Source organism: Halictus rubicundus, chromosome 3, assembly GCF_050948215.1.
Source record: "Halictus rubicundus isolate RS-2024b chromosome 3, iyHalRubi1_principal, whole genome shotgun sequence".
Classification (NCBI taxonomy): Eukaryota; Metazoa; Arthropoda; class Insecta; order Hymenoptera; family Halictidae; genus Halictus; species Halictus rubicundus.
Window position 1 is genome coordinate 1,071,662 of NC_135151.1, and position 26,929 is coordinate 1,098,590.

A 26,929-nucleotide genomic window follows, 5' to 3' on the forward strand; every position below is an offset into this window, starting at 1 on the left:
GAAACGGAGCAGACAAAGAAGGGAGGGACGCTTTTAAACCGATGAGATGACAGTGTTGTGCGTGCTGTGGGCAACCTTGTCCACCGTGGCGTCGATTCTAGCCTGTTCCGGATTTTATCTGCCTTACTGGATTCAGGTGAGCGATCTACCGCGCATGCACCGTCTGGATAATCGCTGATTAGCCTGCGATCCAGCGATCTTGCGCTGCCGACGATTTGCGACTTGTAGGACGCGACGATTTAAGTGCGCGGACGTTGATGAGGATTATTGAATCTTCATGCAAAATAAAAATGTTGATCGTAAGGAACACGAGCTGAATGACAACGTATTTTCTCTTTTATTAATAAGTCGAGAATAATATAATTCTTGAAGTTTTGTAATGGCTGCACAATTTTGTATTGTATGCAATCGTTTTATGCGTTTATAGTAAAAACGAGTTGGTGCAATGTGAAATAGTAAAAAGATGTAGTAAGTTCGACAGTGTTAGTGTATCATTGTCGATTTGTTAAGATTGTTAAAGAAACTTTTCAATCACTACCGTGTCTCTTGCAGTTCATTCAGTCAATTTTTATTTTGCATGGAGATCCGCAGTCCTGTGATTATACCTGCTGCGATTTTAGATTACTTAGGACCGGGTTAGTTACTCGTATTTGTTACAATGTGTTTTTCAACGATGGCTTAGGTTCTTCGTAATATTGAAACTACCAATGCCTGTGCCATTGACCGGTCCCATTTATTTTAGAATTGTTGAAACTGTAAAGATTTTTACGTGGGAAATGATTGTGAATAAATTTCTCAAACTAAAAATTACTAGATAAAGTTTATATAGACTTTTTGCTGTTTTTACATCTATATAAATTGAATCTTGTATTTTTATAAAGCATTGCTTGTCAGTCGCTTTTAACCCTTTGGCCTACAATATCGAGTCATACTCGTGATGAAGATTTTGAACAGAGTCTAGTAAATACGTGTGTTATTAATTTCCTTTAAACCGAAATAAAATTCTATTTTGGGCGTTGATAATGTACAGGTATTGAAGGACATACAGGCATACAATAGCAATAAATTTTCTCCTTTTTTTAGGAAATTTCAAATTACAAAAAAATTTTAATCACTAATACCGTAAAATAAATCGTACTGCAAGGGGTTAATACACGGTAGATTTAGTGTTAAGCCAGGGTTACAAACATTGATGCGTCAGCGTTTGAACAGAGTTGTGGTTGCCATAACATCGTCAAAAGTATCCACCTTTAATGCGTCTCGATGGCTGTTCGATGGCTCGATCGCACACAGACAAATATAGATCGCCCCGGTTTGCCTACGCATGTAGCTCGATCGAATTCATCTCGGTATCTTCGTGCAACGATTCGATCATCTCGGATTGTTGCGAAAATCTGTTAAAAATGCATTGAAACAAATGAGCCAGTATAAACATTTAGGAGAGCTATCTGTCACAGCAACCAAGATTGAAGAACAAACAAATAATGTAATGTCCAATATAGTTACATCTCAACGATGGAGATCATCGTGTTTACGTCGAAACGCTGCGAATCGACGAACTCGCGGTGTCGTTAGTCAAAATAATACTCTGATGTTCTGTATTGCGATCGTTCTCTATCGTTTCACTCGCTAATACGTTTCTTTCTACCGAAAGCGAGACGAGCATGCGAGCAAAAACCGCGTGGATCAAGCTCGATCGCCGCCACGACGACGCGGGAGGAACATAGCGATGCGAGAAGACTATGTTTTTATGCTTCGATTCCAAATTGGATTCGGGAGGAGGGGGGATCGGTATAAATTCGAACGCAATCGAAAAGAAACATTGCGACGGGTTGATGCAGTTTCTTAAACCTCACTCTTGGAAATGCACAATTCGATTTGATTTCGATTTAACACTAGAACGACCGGAGCAGCCAAAATGACTGCTTCCTAATTTTTTCTTTTACAATTACTGAAATTGTAAAAATGTTTTCATCGGAAATTTTTTAATGAACCTCTTCATTGAAGCACATATTACAATAAAAGTTGTATGAAGTCTGAATGGGCACAGTCTTGTTACTGTTACAAAGCAATATACGTCAGTCGCATTTATTGCTCGGTCGTTCTAGTGTTAAGGGGAAACTTGGCAATCATTAGACTTTTTCTAAAATGTTTTTATGACAGTTCAACGAACCCAAAAATCACGATCATAGACATTTTACATGTTCTCGTGCGCTCCACTAACTCCAAGGTTCTGCATTTGTAAGCAACAGAACAGTGTACGGTGTACGTACATAATTTTCCTCGTACGTGCATTGTACTCGTGTATGTGCAATTTTCCTTTCATATCTATACGCGATACGGTCTTCTTTAGATACCCATATTTACATAACCGTAGGTACATGCACGATCTTCTTCATGTACTCACATATTCGACTATGGGCGCAACTACCACGCCTATAAAATCAATTATAGTTTTTCAGCGCAAAGATACAGGTACACAGAAAGACAAGTGAAATTGCGATGACCTAAATGCTGCCACAATCAACATAAATACAGTGTAGCTTAACCCTTTGCACTCGGAGCTACTTTAAATCGAAATCCAAACATTTCTTCCGACCTAGAATGCTTCATATAATGCGTCTGTGATGTAATTTGCTCGTACAATACTTAACACGTTCGCGGACGTGAATGCTACGGCATTCATTTTCATAGTGATGCAAAATGACATGAATGCTATAGCATTCAAATTTTAAAGCCAATTTTTACTCATTTAATTTTATACAACCTTAAGTTTTTGTAATTAATATACATTTCAAAGTAATGACCAACTGTCATTACTAATGACAGTTAACTTATTATTATTGTTTATGTCTAATCAGATTTCGGATAGTACGACTGGTTTCAAGAAAAATTGCCTGTCTATTTTTGCAGCTCACTGAAATTTTTACTGTCCGTGAACGTGTTAACCCCTTCCACTACGATTTTACGGTCGCCATGACAACAATAAAGTAAAATTTTATTTCGATTTGAAGGAATTTAACAAAATATTCAGTAGAATCTGCTCGAAATCTTCATCACGGGTCGGGCTCGATGTTAAATGTTCAGTAATTTATTAAATATGAAAGAACTTAATAATGCAGAGAATATTTTGAATAATGATGTAGCAATTTTTAATATAGCCTCAGAGTCATCACTCGAGTTAGGGTTAACGCCAATGTAGACCCTATGACACAATGAAGTGAAAGAATTATTGAATCCAGAACATTGTGGGAAGCGTATTGATGTATTATATGGTTCTCGAAAATTAACTCGTCCCCGTCAAATGAATAAGCATTGACAATGAGGGAATATTTCCAAGTTTAATTCAACAAGCATTATTCAAAAGAGACTATGCGTCGGATCGACGGAACTCGTCGACAATGAGGGAACATTTTCCAGTTTAGCCCGACAAGCGTTATTCAAAAGAGACTATGCGTCGGATCGACGGATCCAATCGACGGATTCTGTCGATTTCTCGGAACGACACTGCGGCTCGAGAGCCATAAGCGATGCGGGCAAAAGCGAGTGCGTGCGATGCGTACATCCACGCGTGTACACATGTTCTTGCATATGAACATGCCGCTTGCACATGCACGCTGTACGTGCACACAAGCGCGGATGAATCTGGTGCCTCGAAGGGCGGCGGGAGGAACGCGATATCCGACACGATAAAATCAAATTTTCAATATCGATCGTATCGCGCGCGACCGGAGCGGATATCGTTCGTGGAGTGTTTTCGAAATTAAACACGGTCATTTGGCGGGATTAATAAACAGCCGATGCAAATTGTTCTTTCGGGCTTGGCGGGGATGCGAGGCAAATCTCTGTATTGCGACGTTTCGGATGAACGCGCCGCGATTCACTGGAACGCGTCCGTTCGATGCTCACCGATCCGAATCTCGCGCCAGCTTTTGCATCCTGTATCCCGGGCTCGTATACATACAGGGTGAGTCACCTAACGTTTGCACCTCAAATATCTTTGTTGTTTCTAAAGATACGTAAAATATGGTAAGGACAACGTTGAATGGTACAATGGGGCTGACACGATGCCAAAAAAATTTTGTTTTCATGTCATTTTTTAGAGATTTCAAGGTCACCCTGACTTTTTTAAATGGAACCACCCTTTTTTAAACACCTTCAATGACAGTCCCTTCCATTAGGAATTCAGTGACTATATTATGCCAAGGTCATTCAAGGTCAAGGACAGAAAAAACGTATAAAACTAAAATATGGAAGCAGAATACCTGTATTTTATAAATGTTCGAAGTGATGGCCGTCCACGTCGATACATTGATGTAAACGAGCTTTGAAGGAATGTTGAACTCTGATAAGTACATCCGAGGTGATATTGGAGCATCCATGTACACGGTCTCTTTTAGCAGACCCCATGAAAAGAAATCCAGTGGATTTAAATCAGACGAACGTGTTGGCCATGAAACAGTCCCGCCTCGTAAAATCCATCGGTTTGGAAATCGAGAATCCAACGTTTCTCTTGCTACTCGTGCATAATAAGCAGGACAACCGTCGCGTTGGTACCACATATCATAGCGATTTTGTAAAGGGACATCTTCTAACAAAATTCGCAGATCTTCTTGCAAAAATTGAGCGTATTTCTGTATCGTCATCATTCCGTTAACGAAATATGGTCCAATTACTTTGTAGTTCAAAATACCACACCACACGTTCACGCTCCATTGTCTTTGATGATCAATTTCTCGCAGCCAGTGCGGATTATCCACAGACCCATAATCGGCGTTCAGTAGATTAGTTGAGCCATGATTAGTGAATGTTGCTTTGTCTGTAAACAAGACATTAGAAAAAAATGAATGATTTTGAAACAATCCCCATTGACAAAAGTTAATTCTATTTTCAAAATCATTCCCGTGCAATTATTGATGGAGCGATATGTGGAACGGATGAAATTTATGTCGGGCCAGAATTCGCATTACGCTACTTTGACTTATGCCTGCTTCCCGGGAAATTTTTCTCGTACTCATGTGAGGACTGACAGCTATAGCTGCTAAAATATTAATTTCATTGTCTTCATTAGTCGAGGGATTCTTCCGTTTGTGCTGTATTGCACGTACACTTCCAGTACTTCGAAACAACCTCTACGTATTAATGAAAGTCTGTCTAGAAGGAGTCTTTCGTTCGGGGTCTACATTCACAGTAAATCGTGATCATATCACACTTTTCAGTCATTGAATAAGACATAGCGGAATCGCGTTTGGAAACATACTCATATTAAATGAGAATGTTGAATAACAATGACATTGAAGGACCTTAGTATGTTTACTTTAACTACAACCATAGTATGTTTACTATTTACAACAAGTCTCAACCGTGATAAACGTATTCTGCTTTCATATTCTAAATCTTATAAGTTTTCTCTGTCTGTGACCTTGAATGACCTTGGAATAATTATTGTCACTGAATTCCTAATGAAAGGGACTATCATTGTAGATGTTTAAAAAAGGGTGGTTCCATTTAAAAAAATCAAGGTAACCTTGATATCTCTAAAAAAAATGACATAAAAACAAAATTTTTTTGGCATCGTGTCAGCCCCATTGTACCATTCAACTTTGTCCTTACCATATTTTACGTATCTTTAGAAACAACAATGATATTTGAGGTGCAAACGTTAGGTGACTCACCCTGTATAGCGATCGCGGATTTTTAATGGAGTCGGCGGCCGACTTACGAGAACCGCCAGCAACACGCCCGGGGAACTTAACGATGGGTTTGTGGCGTTTATGAATCATCTTTCGACGGAAAACGCTCTTCATCGAGGGCAGAAAGAAGTTTGCGAAATGATTGATTATCCCTTCCTAAGAGGACGCTTTTAATTATGGACGTGGCTTGGTTCCTTCAACTTTTTAAGTATCAAATTTCTTTTGTAGATCGTGTTACGATTTGTGTCGTTTCTTCTTCCCCTATTCTGACGTCACTGTTTAAACCACAATTTTTTTGCGGTTATTGCGATTGTAAAGATGCATTTATGAAGAATTGTTCTATGAAGTTATTTTTCTTCGCGTTTTTGACACATTATCTACCGACGATCATGCCATAATTTTGGAAAGTTTACGATGTCTGAGAACTTTTGAACGGGCCCTTCAATAGCAATAGCGATTTCAATCGTGAATCAACAATTTACTCCCAGTGACGTGAATTAATTATTTCTTTTCGGATTACTATGTGGATTACTGAAAATCCTAATAATAAGCTTCCGGTGGATGAAATGTTGAGTGTCAATTTTAATGCAAAATATTAGGATGTTGCAAATGAAATGGCCGTTTTTGAATCTTTAACATAAACTTTTATTTTACGAACTTTATTCATATTCCATTGATCGAAATAATTTCTATCGACATCAATGCACTTCTTCTAATAAACGTGAGGCGACAAATTCATCAAATGCAGTTTTTACAGCACTTTCTTCTTTGAATATTTTTCCATTCAAAAAGCTATCTAGGTGCTTCAAAATATGATAACCAGTAAGTGACAGGTCAAGCGAATAAGAAGGGTGAGGGTGAACTTTACACTTCAACTCTGCTAATTTTTATACAGTTTGTTCCGCAATATGTGGCCGAGCATTGTCGTGAAGCAATAATACACCACATCTATTGACTAATGCCGGCTGTTGAACACGCAGTTTTTCGTACATTATATCAATTTCCTCACAGTATTTATCAGCATTTATGGTTTCACCTTTTTTAAAAAAAGACCACCATTGCAGACATCAATGTCTTGCGAGGATGAAGGTTCGGTTTCGGCATATGTTTTGGAGTTTCATCTGCGTCTAGCTACTGTGCAGACGTCGTCGATTGTCGTAGAGAATCCATTTTTCGTCGCAGGTAGTTATCCTGTTTAATATGCCTTCATTGTTCTGTCGAAAAAGTATCGAAGAACTGATCTCCAGACGGCATATCTTGTTTCTTTCAGTGAGTTCACGTGGGACCCGTTTATCTAACTTTTTTACTTTTCCCAAAGCTAACTTTTCAGATGTCGAGAGACATTTGAATAATGTATATTGGTTCTCTCCGCGATTTGTGGAATAGTTAGACGCGAATCCATTTCAACTATCTCTTTTAAACCTGAATCTGTAATAGCTGCTGGCTGATGACCACGAGGCTCATTTTCCGGATTTGTATCACCGGAACGAAATTTTTCAAACCAACGCCTTATGGTCCGATTACTTGCTATACCTTCACCAACAGCAGCATTTATGTTTTTCGCTGCTTCAGACGCAGTGGGTCCGAGTTTGAACTCGTACAAATAAATTATACGAATTTCCTTTTTTTTCGTGGTGAACAAAAATCGATTTTGAATCACACATACACTATACAATATCAATAAACTGACGCAAATTCGTGTACGAGATATGTACATGTCGTATTGTACAACTTCAACGCCATCTGCCTAAATTGCAAAAACGGGAAGTTTCAAATCTGGAAAACGGCCATTTCAATTGCAACAACCTAGTACTACTTTCAATTTCTAGGTATCTCAGGTCAAGGTCTAGGTGTTTCTTTTTTCCCATAACATTTAAGACCAGCAAACATCGAACAGTTATCGGGGCAATACCGTATTTCGTCCGACGATACGTTCACCGTATCGCGTGCAGCAACGTCGCTATCGTTGCTCAGAGAGGGTAGACGCGTCTCGTTTATTTTCATCCGTAATTGTGCTCACCGGTCGAGTCGCAGAAAGCTGTCGGTCGTTCGGAGTAATGGAGAAGAATGTGCCGAGGTCTCAGGGTTTCTCCTCGTTTGCTCGGTATCGAGATGAACGCGAAACTGTGCACTGGAGAAAAACAGGAACGGCTATTTAAAGCAGCGTCGGCGAGGGAGAGGTCATGCTTCGTGAACGGCGTCGTTCTAGAGACCCTGCTGCATTCCCATGTTAGTCGTCACAATTTAACACACCATAGACCAACAAATTTTGCCAAAAGTCCTCCCAATAGCTATCTCTCAATAATACCGATCGCAACGAACCTTTTTACTCTCTAGAAATCCCTGACAAACGTGGACATTCAGATACCTGTCTGTTGGTTGATTTACACAGAGATGGCGTTGGAGGGCCGGAGCTCTATTTGCCCAACCTGTCTGTTGTGAGAATGAACAATTCCTGAGAGTTGCTACGAATGAGTGGAAACATTTGGTTTCTACAAGCGAATGGACATGTCAGGTTGACACGAGCGAACGGATCAGGTTGGTATGAAAGATCGGTTTGAAAGCGTTGAAAGTTGCGGCGTGGGTTGAGCAGATGTCTAAGAGTAACAAAGTTCCTATGTATATCTAATTTATATTCAAAACCGTACAGTTATTTGCAATACTTTATACTTTAAAGTTTTATATCCAGTTTACATATAAATCATAAGTGAGAGAGTTTTATTTGAACGTGACCTCAAAATAAACAAGTCAAACACTGTCACATCGAGACAGCGGCGATTTTTCTCGATACGTTGTCGAACGTAGTGTTCAGCAACGTCTCCAAGGAATCCACGAAACAAAATGACGTCCGTGATGTTGCGAATAAGCCGTGTGGCGCAGCTCGCGATCCATTGCTGCCAGCTGGCTCCTCGACCGAGACGTACGCGAGCTTTCCCCGCGAATTTCGCGAATTGCTGCTGCCTACGTATCGCGAATCGACAACCGACAGGAACGCCGAATTGTTACTCGTAACGACTGGTTCTTCTGGCCCGAGACCGAAACACAATCATAAAACTTTTACGTCCGTGCAGAATGCTTCCTGTTTGACCTCGAGATCGAAACGCGCGAATTCACAGTGATCCCACAGTCAGATGAAGTTGCCTGATGCGTCTCCTAATTTGATACCTCGGTTTATCATTTGACCACGTGTTAAAACGACTTCCACAATCTGGGAGGTGAAGTTGCTTGATACGTTTCATAATTTGAGACCTCGGTTTACCAAATGATAAAACGAGTCAGGTATTACAGTTTCAATACTTTAAAAATGTGTCTCGAAATGACATAACATTTTAATTTATTAATAAAACGTATTTTTTTTATATTAAAAGTGCGAACGTTGGTATTTTAATGTAAGGTACAAACATGGAGGTTATGCGTGGAACACAATATTCGATAAATGGCCGCCTCGTCCCCGTTCGTAAAGGTTCACTCTTTTGACGAAATTTTCAATAACATTTTGGCATAATTGCGGACTAATTTCATTAGCGGTGCGTCCGATTGCTTGCTTGAGCTCCGGAATGATCTGTGGATCATTGGCATACACTTTTCCTTTCAGAAAACCCCAAAGAAAGAGGTCCAATGGCGTCAACTCGCACGATCTTGGTGGACAATTCACATCGCCGCGGCGCGAGATAACACGACTTTGAAACTTCGTCTACAATAATTGCATTGTTTCGCCCGCAGTGTGGCAGGTTGCGCCATCTTGTTAAAAGAATATGTCTTCCAAGCCGTTCAATTCATTTCATAAAAAGTTGGTTATCGTGTCACGATAATGTATTCTCGAGAAAGTACGGCCCAATCTCTCCTCCAACCCAAAATCCGCACCAAACAGTGACTCGTGGTGGATGCATAGGAAGCCGTTGAATCACTTGTGGATCTTCGGTCCCCTAAATTCGAGAGTTTTGTTTCTTTACGTAGCCACTAAGCTGGAAGTACGCCTGATCGCTGAAAACGAATTTTCTTCGAAAAATCACCATCGATTTTCATCATTTTTATAGTGGATTTTCATAATTTCTATACGTTGTTAGCTATGTTCGACATAAAAAAAATGGCGGGCAATTTAAAATGTCAGGTCATTTTGAGACACCTTTTAAATATTTCCTTAAATATATCAGTGCTTCACAATGTTTCGAAAAAGTTCTGATGACGACTATCAGCTCTTCCGGTCTCGGTAAAGACAATTATCGAGAGCACAAATCGTCTGTTAAAACGAATCAAGTATTAAAGTCTCGATAACGTTCTTTGGAACAGTTTCATGGTCCCCAGTGCGCCACAATGTTCCAAAGCGTTTCAGCTGTAGCTGCGAAGCTTTTCGGTCGCGACGAAGACAATTACCAAGAGTAAAAATCATCTGTTAAAAGGAGGACAGTGCACGTTAGCCAAGATCTCTCTGAAAACCGTGGAAACTCGTAGCAAGCGAGCCGCACGCGTCCCGAGATCGCGGCGGGGCGAGGCGAAGAGGGGCGGATGCACCGAGAAGCAAATGTAAATTTCCTTATGCATTTATTCATCCCGCTACTCGAGTATTTTCAAAGCCATTCAGAGCCCTCTTCTGCATTTTGCCACTCGAACAGGGTAAATGCGTGTGTACGTTTCGGGGGGACGACGCTCGCGAAGAAGGGTCCAGCAGCCTCGACGTCGACGTCCACATTATTCATCGGCTGTTTTGCGCTCGTTTCTTCCGTCGTCGACTTAACGACGATCCCCGACAAACATAAACAATCGGTAGGAAATCACGGTAGATTCCCTCGATTCCCGAAGAATATCGTCGGGAATTGTCTCGTTATCCGCGATATGGAATACCGATGTGTTTGCGAACCTGGTAAGCAAATTGTTCCTTTGCAACAATTCTACTTGAAACTCTCGAAGAAGTTCTACAGGTACATTCGAACTTTTCTATCGCGAATTTCGCGTCTTCCCTCGTACCTTTTGCTATAGTTTCCCAGACCGCATAGTGTTTCGATCGACAAGAATCAAATGGCAGTGTGTATTTTCTTTAAGTATTCTTTATCGAAATGTGTATAATATGGGCTTGGTTTTTTTTAAATAGAACAAAAATATGTATAATGTGGTCAGATTAGTTTAAGAATTTGTCACTACGATTTTCACGATTTTTACTTTCTCCGGGAACCTTAATTGATTTTAACACAAAAAGGACAATCAATATATGGCGAAATAAATTTGGTTGAAAGTATGAAAACGTTCAGATTTTAAGAATTCAGTTATGGTTCATTGTAAGTGTACGTAACTGTGGTTGAAAAGAAGCCACTTGCAGTCAGGAATTAATTGTTTAAACATTTTTTATGTTACAACACAGTATTACAAAGATTAACTGAATTTAAGAGTGTCAATATAAAATGATTGAAAAGGGAAAGAACTTTGTATTGAATTTCGATTCCGTGCAACCGATGCGAAAAATTTTCATTTTGCATAAAGTTTCGCAATGATTATCAGTGTTGCGCACTAACTCTTCAATTATTCCAGATACCACAAAATTTTATAAATCTCTTGTGGAAGTATGTTTGTTCGAAATTTATTTCTCCCGCTCGCAAATATCCAATGGAGTTAATCTCCAGACTTTAGTACGCAATACACGCAGCGTATTATACAATAACCATTCTTCCCAGTCCTGTATGCCTGGAAAAATAAACTCGAGCCATCCCGGTTTTATATCTCGTCCTTCCAAAATTGCATTCAAAAGTATTGAAATATTCATATCGGTTCAAAATATCCTACAAAAAATTAGCGAGATTTCCAATATAAATTCACATAACTATGCGCGGGTATCAGAGTACAATATTTACAGAAAGCAAATTCAGAATTCATTAAAATCGAATCAAATAGGTTAAATTTGCTTTCCTCAGTAACGATCAAATTTCATTTAGGATTTAACTTTACGTCACGCGATTGAGAGCTTAAATTACACCCAACGGGGTGCCCGAGTTTAACGCTGTGCAATAAATAAAGAAACAAATGTAACTAAATCAAAATTTTTCCGGTAGTTTAAGAATGTCTCTATACGTTCTAAGACAATTTATTCCCATATCATCAATATTATTCTTCCAAAACAAAATATCTATATATATGAAGGTACCATCCATTCAGATTCGACAATTTTAGTGAATTTACGAGATCAAGTGTTTTCAAATTTCTTTTTATACAGGTTCGACTACATTTTGAGATAGCATAGTGCCATATTTGTGCAATTACCTTTATTGCTCCCACAGCATCAAATATGTATAGAAAATTTAAAAAACCTGCAACAATGTAGCAATTTTTTTATTACAAAAATTCTCTAAAATCGACAACTCTGAATGGAAATACTCTCTTAAAAAAAAAAACGCACGGAAAATTAGAGCAACGTGTTGTTTGAGAATCGGCCCAATTTCCAACCAAGTCACACAAATTTTCACCTAACTGGAGCACCCTGTTATTCAAGGGTCGCCTGTAATTTCTCCAGTTCTATCAGGCTTCGAATCGTTGGTACCGGATCTCCAGACTTGATCTCTGGAGGCGAAGGGGTTTTGGCACGAGGTCAACGATTGTTGTTCCCGGTTCTAATCGGGGGAGAAAAAAAAAAGATAAACTCGTCGACCTCGTACGAGACCTCGCAAAGGTCTCTGTTCAGGGTGCAAGGTTTCGGCATCTCGATCGACTTGGCGTTCAATTGGCCGTCGAAAAGTTGTTGACCGGGCTCAAAGGGTGAATCGAGGCGAAAACTGGTCGGACGCAAACGGTTTCGCCGTGAAATTAGTAGTATACCTACTTCCGGGGCGATGTTTAACCTCTTGCGGTCCCGAAGCTCTGGTTGGAATCCAGGGAAAGAGGATCCGAAACGTTGAAACTCTCCTACCATCCCTCGAACCATTCCTCGTTGCAACGTTGCACCGTTGCACCCTTCCATCTCCCCTGCACGCTAGCCCGCACACCGTCGTCGAAGGCTTTGTTCTCGTGCCTCGTTCTGTAGACGTGTGTTTTGCATTTCAGGGACGACTGTTGGGAAAAGCGGACGCGTATTTTAGTTCCTTTCGGCGGTGCAACTATCCACGAATAAGGGCGCCGAACACCGCACCCGAAATAGTTTACGAGTGCGCCAGGTATTCCAGGTACGTAGCCAACCCCTATACCCCTGTACACACACCTGTGCACAGTCTCCACTATATGTACATCCCCCTTCACACCCCTTGGCGAGTCAATTGATCCCTGCTTTGTGAAATTGAATAGCTGGATTATTTTTCGCGCGTCGGTTGTTTCAGTTCTATTGGAAAATGTTTCGAACGCTGGTCTACGTGGAAACCCTTCTTTACCGTTTTTCACAGATTTTTCATTGGATTTTAAAACGCTGAATCCAAGATGAAAGATACAGAATAACTGGAAAACTGAAGTTTTAAAACACCATTTTGACGTCCTTGTCAAAATGCAATTTTTATTTCTAAATTCGTATAATCGTCTATCCTTTGTCCCGAAAACTACACAAAGAATCGTTCCACATTTTTCTACAAAAATGTGAATGCTCTCTCAGTAAAAGCCAGCTCACTCGAATCCATCGGCTAAAAATGTTTTTCGAAACTCGGTCAAAGAACATCGTCATTGCATCCACATTGAGGAGCATCGTTTCTATAGATCATCTGTCCTTAGAAATCATCCGAAAAATTTACAAAGTCCCAGTAAACGCATCAGCTAAAAATTGCTTTTCTAAATTCGCTCGAAGCAGATCGGCCATGATCGAGATCGTCGTGTTAAACAGGGGTAGATAAAGATGTTAACGTCCAAGAGGCAAGGACACAGCGATGAATCTCGATCCGCGGGGACTTCGAGACGCCATTGGAGATACGCGTACGTCGAACTTTTCCCTCGATCGCTTTCAGACGAGTAGAGGATCGTGCCCCGCACCGCCTCGAGACCGGCGCTATCAAATTTGTAGTCATCTCGATAAGCGCGAGCCTGCAAACTTCCTGTATCCGGGGTTCTGTACTTATGTACAGTCGCGCTTTAAGTTCCCCTGGCCTCGTTACTACGTCCAAGAGCGGCGCCTTGCGAACCGGGAACGGGAACAGGAACGGGAACAGGAACGCGACGACGCTGTTACACTGTTCTCGAACCGTGCTCGGTTTAATCCGAGCACCGCAGATTGGATTCTTAGTTAGCCGTAAGTTGACAAATTGACACGCCCGTGGAAAGGTAAATCTTTGTTTTGGAACGGCGAGGCGTTCGCACGCCGTTTTAACCATCGTTCGCAATTTCATTGGGATTGGGTTGGTGAACGCATTGTGAACCACGATTATTGAATAATTAACACCCGACAACTGACCAGTGTACGATGTTATTATGATCTTATTAACAAGTAGACCGCGGATTTTATGCGTTTATGACAAAAATTTACTGGGTAGCAAGATTAACACGTTGACCGCCATGCCACCCATATGTGGGTGACGGAATTCTTTCTGCAGGTTTTTAAATGAATTTTTACGTTAATATACAGGGTGTCCCACATAAATGGGAACACCTAAATATCTTTCGTATTTACAGTCCTATCAGAAAATTTCAGAGGACAAAGGTCAACCCGATGTAAACAACGCGCAATCTTTGCTGAAACACGTATGGTTTTAAACTGCCACATTTCAACCGCTTCAACATGATTATTCTTGCTCAAGGTCATTTCAAGGTCAAAAAGGTGGTATCCACTAAATTCAGTTTTTTATTGTCTATCATACTATCGTAAAAAATATACTATTCCATTTAAGAAACCTTCGGTGACTTTGAAATTTCATTAAAAAATACGACATAAAAAATTTTTTTCTTCACCATTATATTACCCCCTGCAATAATGTCACTTTGACCTCTGAAGTTTTCTGATACGACTGTAAATACGAAAGATATTTATCACAACATAATATAACACATAATTTCCCATTTATGTGGGTCACCCTGTATTCATTGTACCAAATTTGATTAGGATCTGTAAAATGCAAGAAAGTTGAGGGACTACTCAATGTCATACATTTAGTTTTTTCATTTTTTATTTCATTAAATAACTTACCTTGATTTTATGGCTTTTTGAGGTTTCTACTATGGCAGTCAAAGTGTTAAAAGAATTTTAAAATATGGAGATATTGTTCGCAACTTAATAAGACTAGAAAAGAGAGAAATAAACAATCCTGTAATTAATACGACCAATTTTCATTTTGCATTAACTTGCACTCTTGGATGGATACGCGAATATAGTTGAATTTTTCCTTTTCCAAGTGGCAGGATTTTATGCATTTATGACAAAAATGAGTGTAGGTGTAATTCAAAACAGTAAAAAGATTAAAAAAGTTTAACAATGTCGATATAACATTTTTAACATATAAAAATTACTAAATGAGCAAAATAAATTTTTACTTAGCTCCTATAGACTGCAATTGATGTATAAACATATTATTTTGTATAACTAATTTGCTAGTTGTAAGTTAATCCCTTGCAATAATATTATTCTGAATGATTTCCTAGTAGAGAAAGAAAATTGCTATTTATTGTATGTTTACGTTTAAATTAATTTACATTCACGGAGTAAACATATGAAGAGCATCGCGTTATTGGACGTCGCTGCAATATTTTTGCTGATATACGGGCATTAAATAAACAATGGTTTCCCCGTCTGAATATGGACTGTTGGTTTTATTAGATATTTTATTCCATTCCGATTTTTCTTTCATATTTGCTTTCATTATAAGTGCCACCGTATGTCCGGAACTTTCTGTTGATTACTTCTCCCAGGCATCGGGGACTGCTGTTAATAAATTATTATTCTTGCAAACAGCGTGCTGTACGCGTCACGATTGCAGCGAACGGCAGTGCGGCAAACAAAGAACGAAACACACTTTCCTCGCGCGAATACATATTGTATATTATCGAATTATGGCAGTTTGTTCGAACGGTACGCTGTGAATAGCGTTGAATGGAACGTGGTTGTTTCTCTACGCGCACGAAATTCCCATAAATACTGCCCGTTCTATGGATAAACTGGAGAATCAAATTTAAAAGCCGATACATAGGGAACACGGAGTTGAACACTGTTTCTGGTGTTTAGGTTTATTTGATCTTTTACTTAGAATGCTAAATGGGCAAAACCATTAGTAAATGAGCAGTACCTTGAGTAATGGTAATGGTAAAATTAAGGCAACTCAAAAGATAATAATGCTGTCAAGTTATTAATTTTACTATTTTCTTTCTTTCGTTTACTGGCGGAATCCTCGAAGTATTAAGATATTATTAACTTCGTTGGCTCGTGTGGAGACTAATTAAGAACCTGTCCGCAAAGTTTCAAGCAAATTGATTGATCGGTGCACCGAGTTATTATATAGTTTCGTTTCGAAGACTGTATTATAGGAAAAGAGTGCAGTCGAAGTTTTAATTCATACCTTTCAGTAATGGACTCGGGATTTTCAAAGTTAATTGAATTATTTCGAGAATGTACGGCACGCCTCGGCTAGAATTAGCATTTTTCTTTTTAAGATAATTTAAACAGCCTAGCTAGAGCCGTTCTAACTTTTTTACCGGCTTGTCGCATTAAAAATCAGTTTGCTCCTCGAAGAAAATTCCGTGGGCTCTGAAATATTGATCCACGGATATATACGATAAAAAATTGATTTTTGAAGAGGTACCTATCCTCTTTAAGCCGACAGACGAAATTTCGGTGTCGCAGGGAATGGTTACGAGGTCAGATAATTTTGTCGCGAAAATAAGACGCACGCTGCAAGCGAAGACAGCATACTTTCTGCACAAAAATTCATAACTATTGTTGTCTCTTTGATAAGAACAAGAAGGTGCACGAGGTACATAAAATGTACTATGATTCGTTAATGTAGTAGAAAAATTGGAAAATTTTCCGAACAATTATTCTAGACATTATTCTGAACACTTCTCGTCATTCCAGACAATTTTACAGACACCTTTTTTTCCAAGTATCCAATGATCCAAGGGTACGGAAACACTGTCAATCGCACAGTAGAGTATAAACTAGACGAGTATAAACATCGACCTTTTCCATTTTCGCCAATCAGCAGCAAGGACTAAGGAGTTATTCTTTAGAGGCGCCTTGGAAAGTAAATTTTAAAAAATCGGCAAATAAATCTGCGAGCATTCGCAAGCATCATGAGCCACGCAATAGGGAGAAAGGTCCCTCACCCACCATCTAAACAACAATCTTTCCCATTTGGTCGACTATGAGCCTCCTGCACAGTGCACCAAGCATCGTAATTCGATATTTTCATTCTCGAACACGGTTTCGCACTAGGCGACGCTCCGCGGGAATCGGCGAGGAATCGCGGCGGCTCTCGAAGGGCGTCTCGACGCATCGTCTTCTTCTAATGGCTCGGTAATGGCCTCGCAAGCATCAGCATCAGCATCAGCAACAGCCGATGGCGCGAAGTTGCCAGGTGCTTGCCGCGACCCGACCGAAGCACCACACCGGGGAACGATGTTTGGAAAGTCGCGATTCGAGCGCGCATCGACGGAAAGGGACAGAAAGGGACGGGGCGCGACTCATGTAATCGGAAACGCGGACGTCGGCGGGCGACCGGGTTTTACCATTCGCTCGAATTTCGTTCGAAGCTCGTTAATTAAAAGTAGTTCGGATCCGTTTCCGCGATGCACGGCCGCTTTTTTCGCGCGACCAGTGTACACGATGCACGCGCGCGCCCGCCTATGTATGTATGTGTGTACTCGCTTCCATCCGTTTCCACCCGCTTCGGGTCGCTTCGGGCCGCTTTCGACCATTCTAATGGAATGTGGAGCAACGAACGCCGGGAACACGGAAACGGTCTTTGTGTCGCCGCGATCCTCCACACCGCGTAAACATGGAAACCCTTCCATATTCTGAACGACGCACGGCGACAAGTTTCGTCGAAATCTAGCCAGAAAATTTTTCCTTTTATTCCAACCCTCTGCGGCCAAACGTGTCTCCTCTCTTTTCATTCAGAACTTGTTACCAAATACAGTCCACTTATGTTCCCATAAGTAGCTCTTTGAACCTATTTAGAACAGAAAAAAATATAATGTTATTGAACACGTTCGCGAAGACATTCAAATTACAGTGATTTCACTATATATGTCGCCAAGGCCTGGATGATAAACGTCGCAGAATTATCCCCACTACTGCGGGGTAGTGAGGGGCCATGGAGCATGAGAGGTAAACATAACACGGCTTGGGTATGTCTCCTGCACGATACACGACGCTGGCAAGACCCGTGTTGTTGACATATATCGAGAATTCACTGTAATTTTATCTACTTACGTATTGAAAGTCACTGTGCACAGCACGCGATGCACGGAGCACGTATTATATATTATATATTTCGTGCATGATCATTATACTGCGGGTCTTTGCGGAAAATAAAAATTACATGCTGTTTTACACTAGAACAACCAAGGGGTGTCGAAATGACTTGTTTGGCATTTCTTCTAATCATTACTCATTTTTAATACATTTTTTTGTAAAAGTTTCTATGACCTTTTCTAAAATATGTAAACAATTAATTCGGTAAAGCAGTTTTCCTTTTTTTTGTCTTTTTGTTGTAAAATTTGATGTAGTATACCCACATATACCGAGACGAGTCATTTTTTTAATTTCTTCATATTGTTCCATGGCCGTAACAATATTTTCGCTTGTATATAAAAACATGTAACGCCTGTATATATTGATATGTTTCTGTTTTCGAACTTACAATTAGTCAGAAAGAAACGTTGACAGAGGAGACGTTATTTTGTGCTATAATACTTTCAGAAAATCGGAATTCTATTTTTTCTCGTGATCTGCAGAAATATTTTAACCCATAAAATTACTTAGAAACTATGGGAAAATTTTCACGAAGCAGTAAATTACTGGAAGAAATAAATAGAACAAATTATTTTGAGCCGTTCGACAGAAGTAGGTATACGTCAATCGTCGGTTGTTCTAGTATTAATGCCCCATTTACATTGTAAATAATGTAAAAAATTGTAAAGATCCGATACAGAAAAAGTTTCCTCTTAGCGGTTGAATTCGGAAAAAGTTTCAATGAAAAGTCGCCGGACCAACACTTCGCGGTACAGTGTTTACTCGATATATGTCCAAAACACGGGTCTAGCCAGGGACATATATCGGCCAGGAGATACTATTCTTTGATCCACGCCGAACGTAGAAAAGAACAGCGAAGCTCTAGAGGCCTCACGGGATATATCCCGCGGTAGTAGGGATAGTTCTGGGGCTTTTATCGCCTAAGCATTTGAGACATATACAGGGTACGGCCCAAATTAGTCCCCACGATTTTTCAGCGCCTTCGGGTGGTCGGACAGAAAAGCGTTTCGTACCAAACTTAATTAGTATTTAACCGACAAGAAATTGCAATATTTTAAATTTAAAAAAAAATCGATTTTCAACAAAAAATCAAGGTCGATGGCATATCTTTTAATGGAGCTGGGTATTTTTAACTTCATAATATTGTAGGCGACGTCGAAACGAATTCAACGACCTGCTATACGATGACTTTTAGATGACCTTGATAGAAAATATCGCCATGAATCAATTGCCAGAATATTTGAATTATTTCGACGGTAGGTAATAGCAACGCCTCGCATTTAGAGGTAAACAAATGAACGTAAACATTGCTTCAGAACTTAACTCACAAAAAACCAAATTTATACGGAGCCACATTGAAAACACACAATACATGTTAACAATAAATGTTAAACGTGTACGTATAATTAATAATTAAATTAAATTTTCGAATTGCATCCCATCTTGTGTAACGCAAAGTTCTGCTCTTTGTAATGAGAACTTCTTTTTACATTTCTACACGCTTGAATGATGCGTTCTTGAAGGTTTTCCATATTTATACATTTACGGTGGCTACGATGCTTTTCATCTTGAAATTTTCCATTGACACATAGGTAACATTCAATATTACGAAATGTTTTCGGACGTGGATGATTTACATCCGGATATTGTTCCGCATATAACATTGCAGCCTATTCATTTGCCTGTGCATTTCACTGTTAGCGTACAGGTTCATTGTTATAACGTATCTCACCATTTCATGTAATGAACTAACAGACCTTGCGATACAAACGGACAACAGTTGAGGTAATGAGCATTCACAATGTTTGCGTTCATTTCTTTACCTCTAAATGCGAGGCGTTGCTATTACGTACCGTCGAAATATTTCAAATACTCTAGCAATTGATTCATGACGATATTATCTTTCAAGGTCATCTGAAAGTCATTGTATAGCAGGTCGTTGAATTCGTTTCGACGGCGCCTACAATATTATGAAGTTAAAAATACCCAGTTCCATTAAAAGATGTGACAGCGACCTTGATTTTTGTTGAAAATCGATTTTTTTTAAAATTTAAAATATTGCAATTTCTTGTCGGTTAAATACTGATCAACTTTGGTAAGAAACATTTTTCTCTCCGACCATCCGAAGGGGCTGAAAAATCGTGGGTCTAATTAGCGCCGCACCCTGTATAGAGTAAAGACTGTACAGGGTGTCAAAAAATTATATGTCACGGCCACCATAGCGTGATTCTACACCTACGATTTGGTGGAAATTGACATAAGAAACTCCCCGCAAAATTGACCTTGACCTTGAAAATCAAGGTCAAAAAAACAAAAATTTTTTTTTTAATCGTGTTCTACTGGTCATATGGATCAACTTTGTGAAAGAAACCATGGGTCGCATTTCATCAGTTCTCTTAAAAAATGATGTTGCATTTCTTATAATTTATGCAGCTTCTTTATTTGTAAATTTTTTACATCCAGCGCCAATATATAAGTATATAGCGTACTATCATACAGCGGGTACCATCAGTAAGCTATCTCGTCGGGTATGAAATTATCATAATCATGATACTCCTATTTCCCTAACTACAGCAGGAAAGAAAGAAGCTGTAAAAATTATAAGAAATGCAACATCATTTTTTAAGAGAACGGTTGAGATGCGACCGATGGTTTCTTTCACAAAGTTGATCGTTATGACCAGTAGAACACGATTAAACAAAAAATTGTTGTTTTTTGACCTTGATTTTCAAGGTCAAGGTCAAGTTTGCGGGGAGTTCTTTATGTCAATTTCCACCAAATCGTAGGTGTAGAATCACGCTATGGTGGCCGTGACATATAATTTTTTGACACCCTGTACTTTGAGAATTTTCGGTCGAGCTCCGTTGAAGCAACACACCGACCTTCACTCGCAAATAAATCCCATACGTACGTTTCCTAGCGGTTTGACATATATGATATATGTTATTTAGTACCCCTTTTAGCACGTAAACGACGTCAGAAATTGTCCAGTACATTGTACAAATGCATTGATGCTTTTGAAATGTTTGGAAACTGCTTAAAACTGCGCCTACTGATTTTTGTCATGAAGCCATTAAATTCCCAGTCTAATGATCATAGTACTTTATTGTACACGTGTATATGTACATATATTCCTTGAATCGAAAATTATCTCAATACGTTTCTATTTGAAAAGAAACGTTAAAGAGATCGTTCTCAGAGCTGGAGTTTGCAGATAGTTCGCGAAGGGGGAAATGGAATTAACGAGCGGCCCGAACGGCCCGGATGTGTTCCATAATGGAGTTTCGATTTAATTTCGTGTTACGAGTTACGAGTTACGTTTCCCCCTTGGAGGGTGTGTTCGGCGCGCGAGCGACATTCAATTATTCGCGGAATCCCGTGAACGGGACCCCGTTTTAAAGCCACTCTCTCCGGGTTCGATTCCAGTTTCTGGGACATACCGAGCGCCTGGTGGCAGGCGAGCACTGTCACGATGGGAATCGGCGTCGCGATCGCTGTGATCGGTGCTCTCACCTTGTTGGCAGCCGCTTCCAGCTTTCTGCCGCACATTTTGAAAACGCCGAGGCATACGAGAGTGCTGGGTGGACTGCAATTGCTTGCTGGTGAGTATCAAACCTGTTTCTATCCGAAATCTGCTCACACGCTTTGTTCTTTAACGCGTTGACTGCGACATCGGTCGGTGTGTCGATGGCACAATCCTTCGTTTACAGTCGGGGACAAAATTAAGTGTACACCCCTTTAAAACCTTTTTAAAATTCAATCAAACGATTTTACCTGTACAGTGGATTCTCGATACAATGATTTCTCTACATTTGTCGTCAGGGCCTGGATGATAAAGGTCGCGGAATTATCCCCACTATCGCGGGGTATACCTCGTGAGAGGCCTCGGACGTCGAGGAGTGTAAACATAGCACGACTCCGGTATGTCTCCTGGACGATACACGATGCCGCCAAGACCCGTGTTGTTGACATATATCGAGAATTCACTGTATATGTCAGCAACACGGGTCTTGATGTCGTTTATCGTCCAGGACTCCACTATTCTTTGATCCGTGTCGTACGTAGAAAAGGACAGCGATGCTCGTCCCCGAGGCTTCGGTCGCCGAGGAGTGTAAACATAACACGGGACGGGTACATCGGCGTGAGACCAGAAGACCACTACTAATCCAATAGCAAAATTTTTTTATTTTTCATTATTTTTTTATGGTACTTTCACCAACATATTCGTGGCATTTTTCTAATGAAAATTATACCAAATTTGATATAATTCCGATGATATTTACTTATATAATGAATAGACTGCGGATCTTTATGCAAAATAAAAATTTTCTACCTGAATTGCAACTGACTGGAGTGAAATAGAAATTTATCTTCTTTCCTAATATGTTTAATAGGTCGAAAATAATGTAACAGAATTTTAAAATTTTTCTAATGTTTTTACCGTTTAAAAAAAATACGCCTACCCATTTTTGTCATAAATGCATAAAATCCACAGTCTAGTAATTAACGATGAAAGGTACTTCCCATTACAGTTATGTTAACGAAAAATTAGTGTAAATATGATCCGAATGATATCGTGTTTGGTGTCACATTAATCAGAAAAATTCCACAAGTATGTTGGCGAGAGTCTCATAAAAAAATAATTAAAAATAAAAAAGTTTGTCTCTTTCTTTTCCGTATGCTGTTACATAAGTAACATACATAAAATAATGAAAAATACAGAAGTTTTGTTATTGGATTAGTAGTAGTCTTCTGGTCTCACACCGATATACCCGACCAGTATTATGTTAGACTCCTCGGCGACCGCGGTGTCTGGAGCTTCGTGGCTCCTCACGGGGTATACGCGGTAGTGGGGATAATTCCGCGACATTTATCGGTCAAGCCTCGGCGACATATATAGAAAATTCGCTGTAATATGCTTCTTCTGCACGGGTTAAATTTCGTAATTTTGTTGGTAAACTGTCAAGATTCGTTTCCCGTTCTTGCCCAGTTTATATGCACATTGTACTTCGTCGTTGTTCATTCTTTATCGATCTCTGTCGGCGAATTCTGTCCTTACGGTACGCGGTTTATTCTCGCGGCGCACGTCGAAAATTCAAATATCACCAAAATCGTGTGATCGTAAACGCGTTGCATGTCGAATAATCAGAAACATGCGAGACGAAAACGATCGGCGCGTTTGTGCGCACGGAATGCTACAGTTTTATATTAATTCATAAAAGCTGCGGTTTAACTCTTCCGCTGATTTGAGCGTTTCAATTCGTCCCCCGGTGTATTGAAACGATTTTTTAGAACCATTTTCAATATGAAGGAACTATACATCATCAACCATACATCAAAGTCTTACACACTGTAAAAGGTAAACAGTATGGGCTTGCGGAATTGACGGTGACATTTATTACAGAAGATTGTCTTCAGATTCGCAAATTTGTAAATGGATAAATATAGCGAAACAAGCTAACCCTGTAATGGTATCTGGGGGTCTCTAATGGCCTCAATGAAAATTATACAGAGCAATTGCAAATATCAAAATCATTTAACTTATTTCGGGCATTTGGGTGATGTAATCTTAAATGATACACCCTAAAAGTAATTTAACACTTTGACTGCCAAACTAGAAACATCAAAAATTCCATGAAATCAAACTGTTATTTAATGATATAAAAATTGAAAAAATTGAGTATATGATACTGAATAGTCACCCAACTTTCTTGAATTTTACAGATCCTAATCAAATTTGGTGCAATGAATATATTAACGTAAAAATTCATTTTCAAACCTGGACAAATAATTCCGTCACCCACATATGGGTGACATGGCAGTCAACGTGTTAATAAATAGTAACTACATTTTTACGAAAATCTCAGTGCGGTATTTCTTGAGAAAACAGTGTGCCATAGTGTTCAGAGAACGAAGTTCCCTGATTAATTCGGATAGCAGTTGATTCAGTTGTTCATTAGAGCCAAAAGGCTTTTCAGAACAGACCGTTCGAGCGCGTATCGTCATTCGCGATTATGAATCGATTGAATACGGTAAAATTAGCGTGCACGACCAATAAAGGGCCAATCGCGAATCGGCCGCCTCTATAGAATGTGGGACGTCGTCGAAACGTTTGAGATCCGTAGGACGAGCAGGAAGCGTTAATAGGAACGTCTGCTGTTTGCGAAGCAATGGATAGGGAACGAGTCGCTTCGCATCGTTTCGCATCGCACGTCGCGTCGCGGGAGCAGCTAGACAGCAAACAGTCCACAAAGAAAATGGATATTACTCGAATATCATTCTTCTTTCAAACGTTGACACGTTCCATTTTCTCCGGCGTCGTTCGTCGTCCGTCTCTTGTCGCTCGGCGCTCGACGCTCCGGGGTTATCGCTTTTAAAATAGGTTTTTCACCGAGCCCACCTCTCCTCCGCCGCTGTTATTAACGAACTCACGGGAAACCGCGTGCCGAGTGTAATTTATTTATTAGCTTGGAAAACATAACATCCGTTCATCCCGCTCGTCCTGGACCTCTGACCGCGATCGAATTTACTTTTCCTTGCTCGTTTTTAGCTGGGAAATGTACAGGGTGCTTGGAAAATATAAAATACATATAAATTAACTCCTTAAAAACGAGGCTTTATTCTGGAGATATCAACCATTGAAATATCAAGTCCGGAGATAGGGCTAGCAGTTACGGCATCCTTTCACAACCTATTGCGGTAGCCCTAGAATCAAATCTTAACTGCACCTTAACAATTTCTTAAAAACGAGGCTTTATTCTGGAGATATCAACCATTGAAATATCAAGTCCCGAGATAGGGCTAGCAGTTAGGGTCTGCTCTCGCAGACGCCCTACTGTGATAACCCTAGAATCATCGAGCTTTAACTGTAGATTAATAATTCCTTAAAAACGAGGCTTCATTCTAAAGATATCAACAATTGAAATATCAAGTCCAGGGATAGGGCTAGCAGTTAGGGCGTCTTCTCGCAGACGTGCTACAGTGATAGGCCCAGAATCATGAAGAAAAGAGGCTTCATCTTAAAAAATGGTAAAGAAATTTTCAATTCGTGTTCGTTTTAAGATTATACATATTTTGTCGTCTGGTATATTTCGTAGACACCTTGTACAATTCCTACACGGTTCAATTTCTGAACAGGAGTATTAGAGACGCGAATATTCGAGAATATAAAGGCGCGAGATTTAAACCGCCGACAACGGCGCTGCCATTTTCTTGTTACAGCAGCGATGATATGCGGTGGCCTGGTGATGTATCCCATAGGATGGGACAACAGAGAAGTACGGGAGTCCTGCGGGAAGGGTGCTAACGTGTATAATCTCGGTGAGTACTGTTCTCATAGTCTAGATCGCAAGGACATCTCGTTCCTCGTTCCTAAAATACCTCAAAAATCCACATTTACAAATATTAATGATTAGACTGCGGATCTTTATGCAAAATAAGCACTTTTCCAGTCAATTGTGGACAACAAGGAGTTAAATAAAAATGTGTTCTCCCATTTGATAATTCCAGTAGGTCAGAAATAATATGACATGCTCAAATTCGTTTGACATGTTGAGTGCCACGCCCATAAAAATCACACAAAATCGAGACAACTTATTTAATGATATAGGAACGGAAAAGACAAAGTTTATAGTAATGATTTTTGTAACATTCTCATACCTCATAGATGTCAATAAAAATTGATTTTCAAGTTTAGCAAAGAAAGTTGTGTCGGTCATATATGACCGACGTGGCACCGGAAGTGTTAATTTCTTCACAGTTTTGTATTTCTCCCATTCATTTTTATTATAAATGCATCACATCCGCAGTCTACTAATGATCTGCTCGAACGACCTCGGGACAATTCTAGAATTTTTTTCGTTCGAATCTCACGTTTTCTAGGCGAGTCTGTATCGTGAGCCGCTTCCGATCGTCCCGTCGAATACTCCGACGTCGATCTGTTTCAGGAAAGTGTTCGGTGTCCTGGTCGAGCCACTTGCTGATCAGCTCGGTGGCGTTGCTGATGTTGTGCTTCGGGCTGAGCTTCTGCGCCGCGCGACACAAACCATCGAACCCTCGCACCGATCCGCTGCGCATTTGACAATCGAGATACTCGCAATCGATTGACGCGTACGCTTCGCCGAAGAAGACCACTCTGTCATTCGTGACCGTCTGCTGATCCTGACGATCTGCAGACCGTGCTTCCTGGCCGGCTGGCTGGCCGGTTCCTCTCTCCGTTGTCCTTTCTCTCCTCTCCTCGATGATCCTCTCTTCCTACACTCATAGATGAACGTTTTCGTGTGTAGCGTAGCGGAACGAGATGTGTTCGCCGACGATACATTTCGTCTCCTTTTCGGAACAAACGCGCGAGACGAACGCTACCGGTGGATTCTTCCGAGGAAGAACATAGCAAACACTACCATAGTTTCCCTGTGACGGCTGGTGGCTGGTTTGGAAGGTTTCGGTTTCAATAGTTCCATTCATCGTTCAATCTATACTTGAATTCATAGTCTCCTCATGGTTCAATCTTTTTTTCAATTGATAGTTCAATCTATACTTCAGTTCACAGTCGACTCATAGTTCAATCTATATTTCAATCTATAGTTCAGTTCATACTTAAATTTATACTTCAGTTCATATTTCAATTCATAGTTCAGTTCATACGTTAATTTGTAGTTCTGTGCATACTTCAATTTATACTTTAATTCATAGTTCAGTTCATACTTCAATTCATAGTTCAGTTCATACTTAAATTTATACTTCCGTTCATATTTCAATTCATAATTTAATCTATACTTCACTTCATAGTCGACTCATAGTTTAATCTATATTTCAATCTATAGTTCAGTTCAAACTTTAGTTCATAGTTCGGTTCATAATTCAATTCACAGTTCAGTTC

General features: G+C 39.9%; 1 protein-coding gene across 1 annotated transcript; it reads left to right on the top strand.

Moving 5' to 3' along the window:
* LOC143352339 (LHFPL tetraspan subfamily member 6 protein) lies at nucleotides 1–26,929 on the top strand. The gene is made up of 5 exons (XM_076784701.1): nucleotides 1–136; nucleotides 12,720–12,838; nucleotides 21,478–21,653; nucleotides 25,273–25,371; nucleotides 25,998–26,929. Exons 1-5 carry the CDS (start codon nucleotides 47–49, stop codon nucleotides 26,129–26,131), a joined length of 618 nt encoding a protein of 205 aa, XP_076640816.1. The 5' UTR covers nucleotides 1–46; the 3' UTR covers nucleotides 26,132–26,929.

Bases quoted from the DNA above. Each gene is read 5' to 3' on its own strand.
- LOC143352339 (XM_076784701.1), top strand. From the start codon at position 47: ATGACAGTGTTGTGCGTGCTGTGGGCAACCTTGTCCACCGTGGCGTCG. The intron at 12,839-21,477 runs GTACGTAGCCAA...GTTCGATTCCAG, and splicing joins GAGTGCGCCAGGTATTCCAG to TTTCTGGGACATACCGAGCG. The intron at 25,372-25,997 runs GTGAGTACTGTT...GATCTGTTTCAG, and splicing joins TGCTAACGTGTATAATCTCG to GAAAGTGTTCGGTGTCCTGG.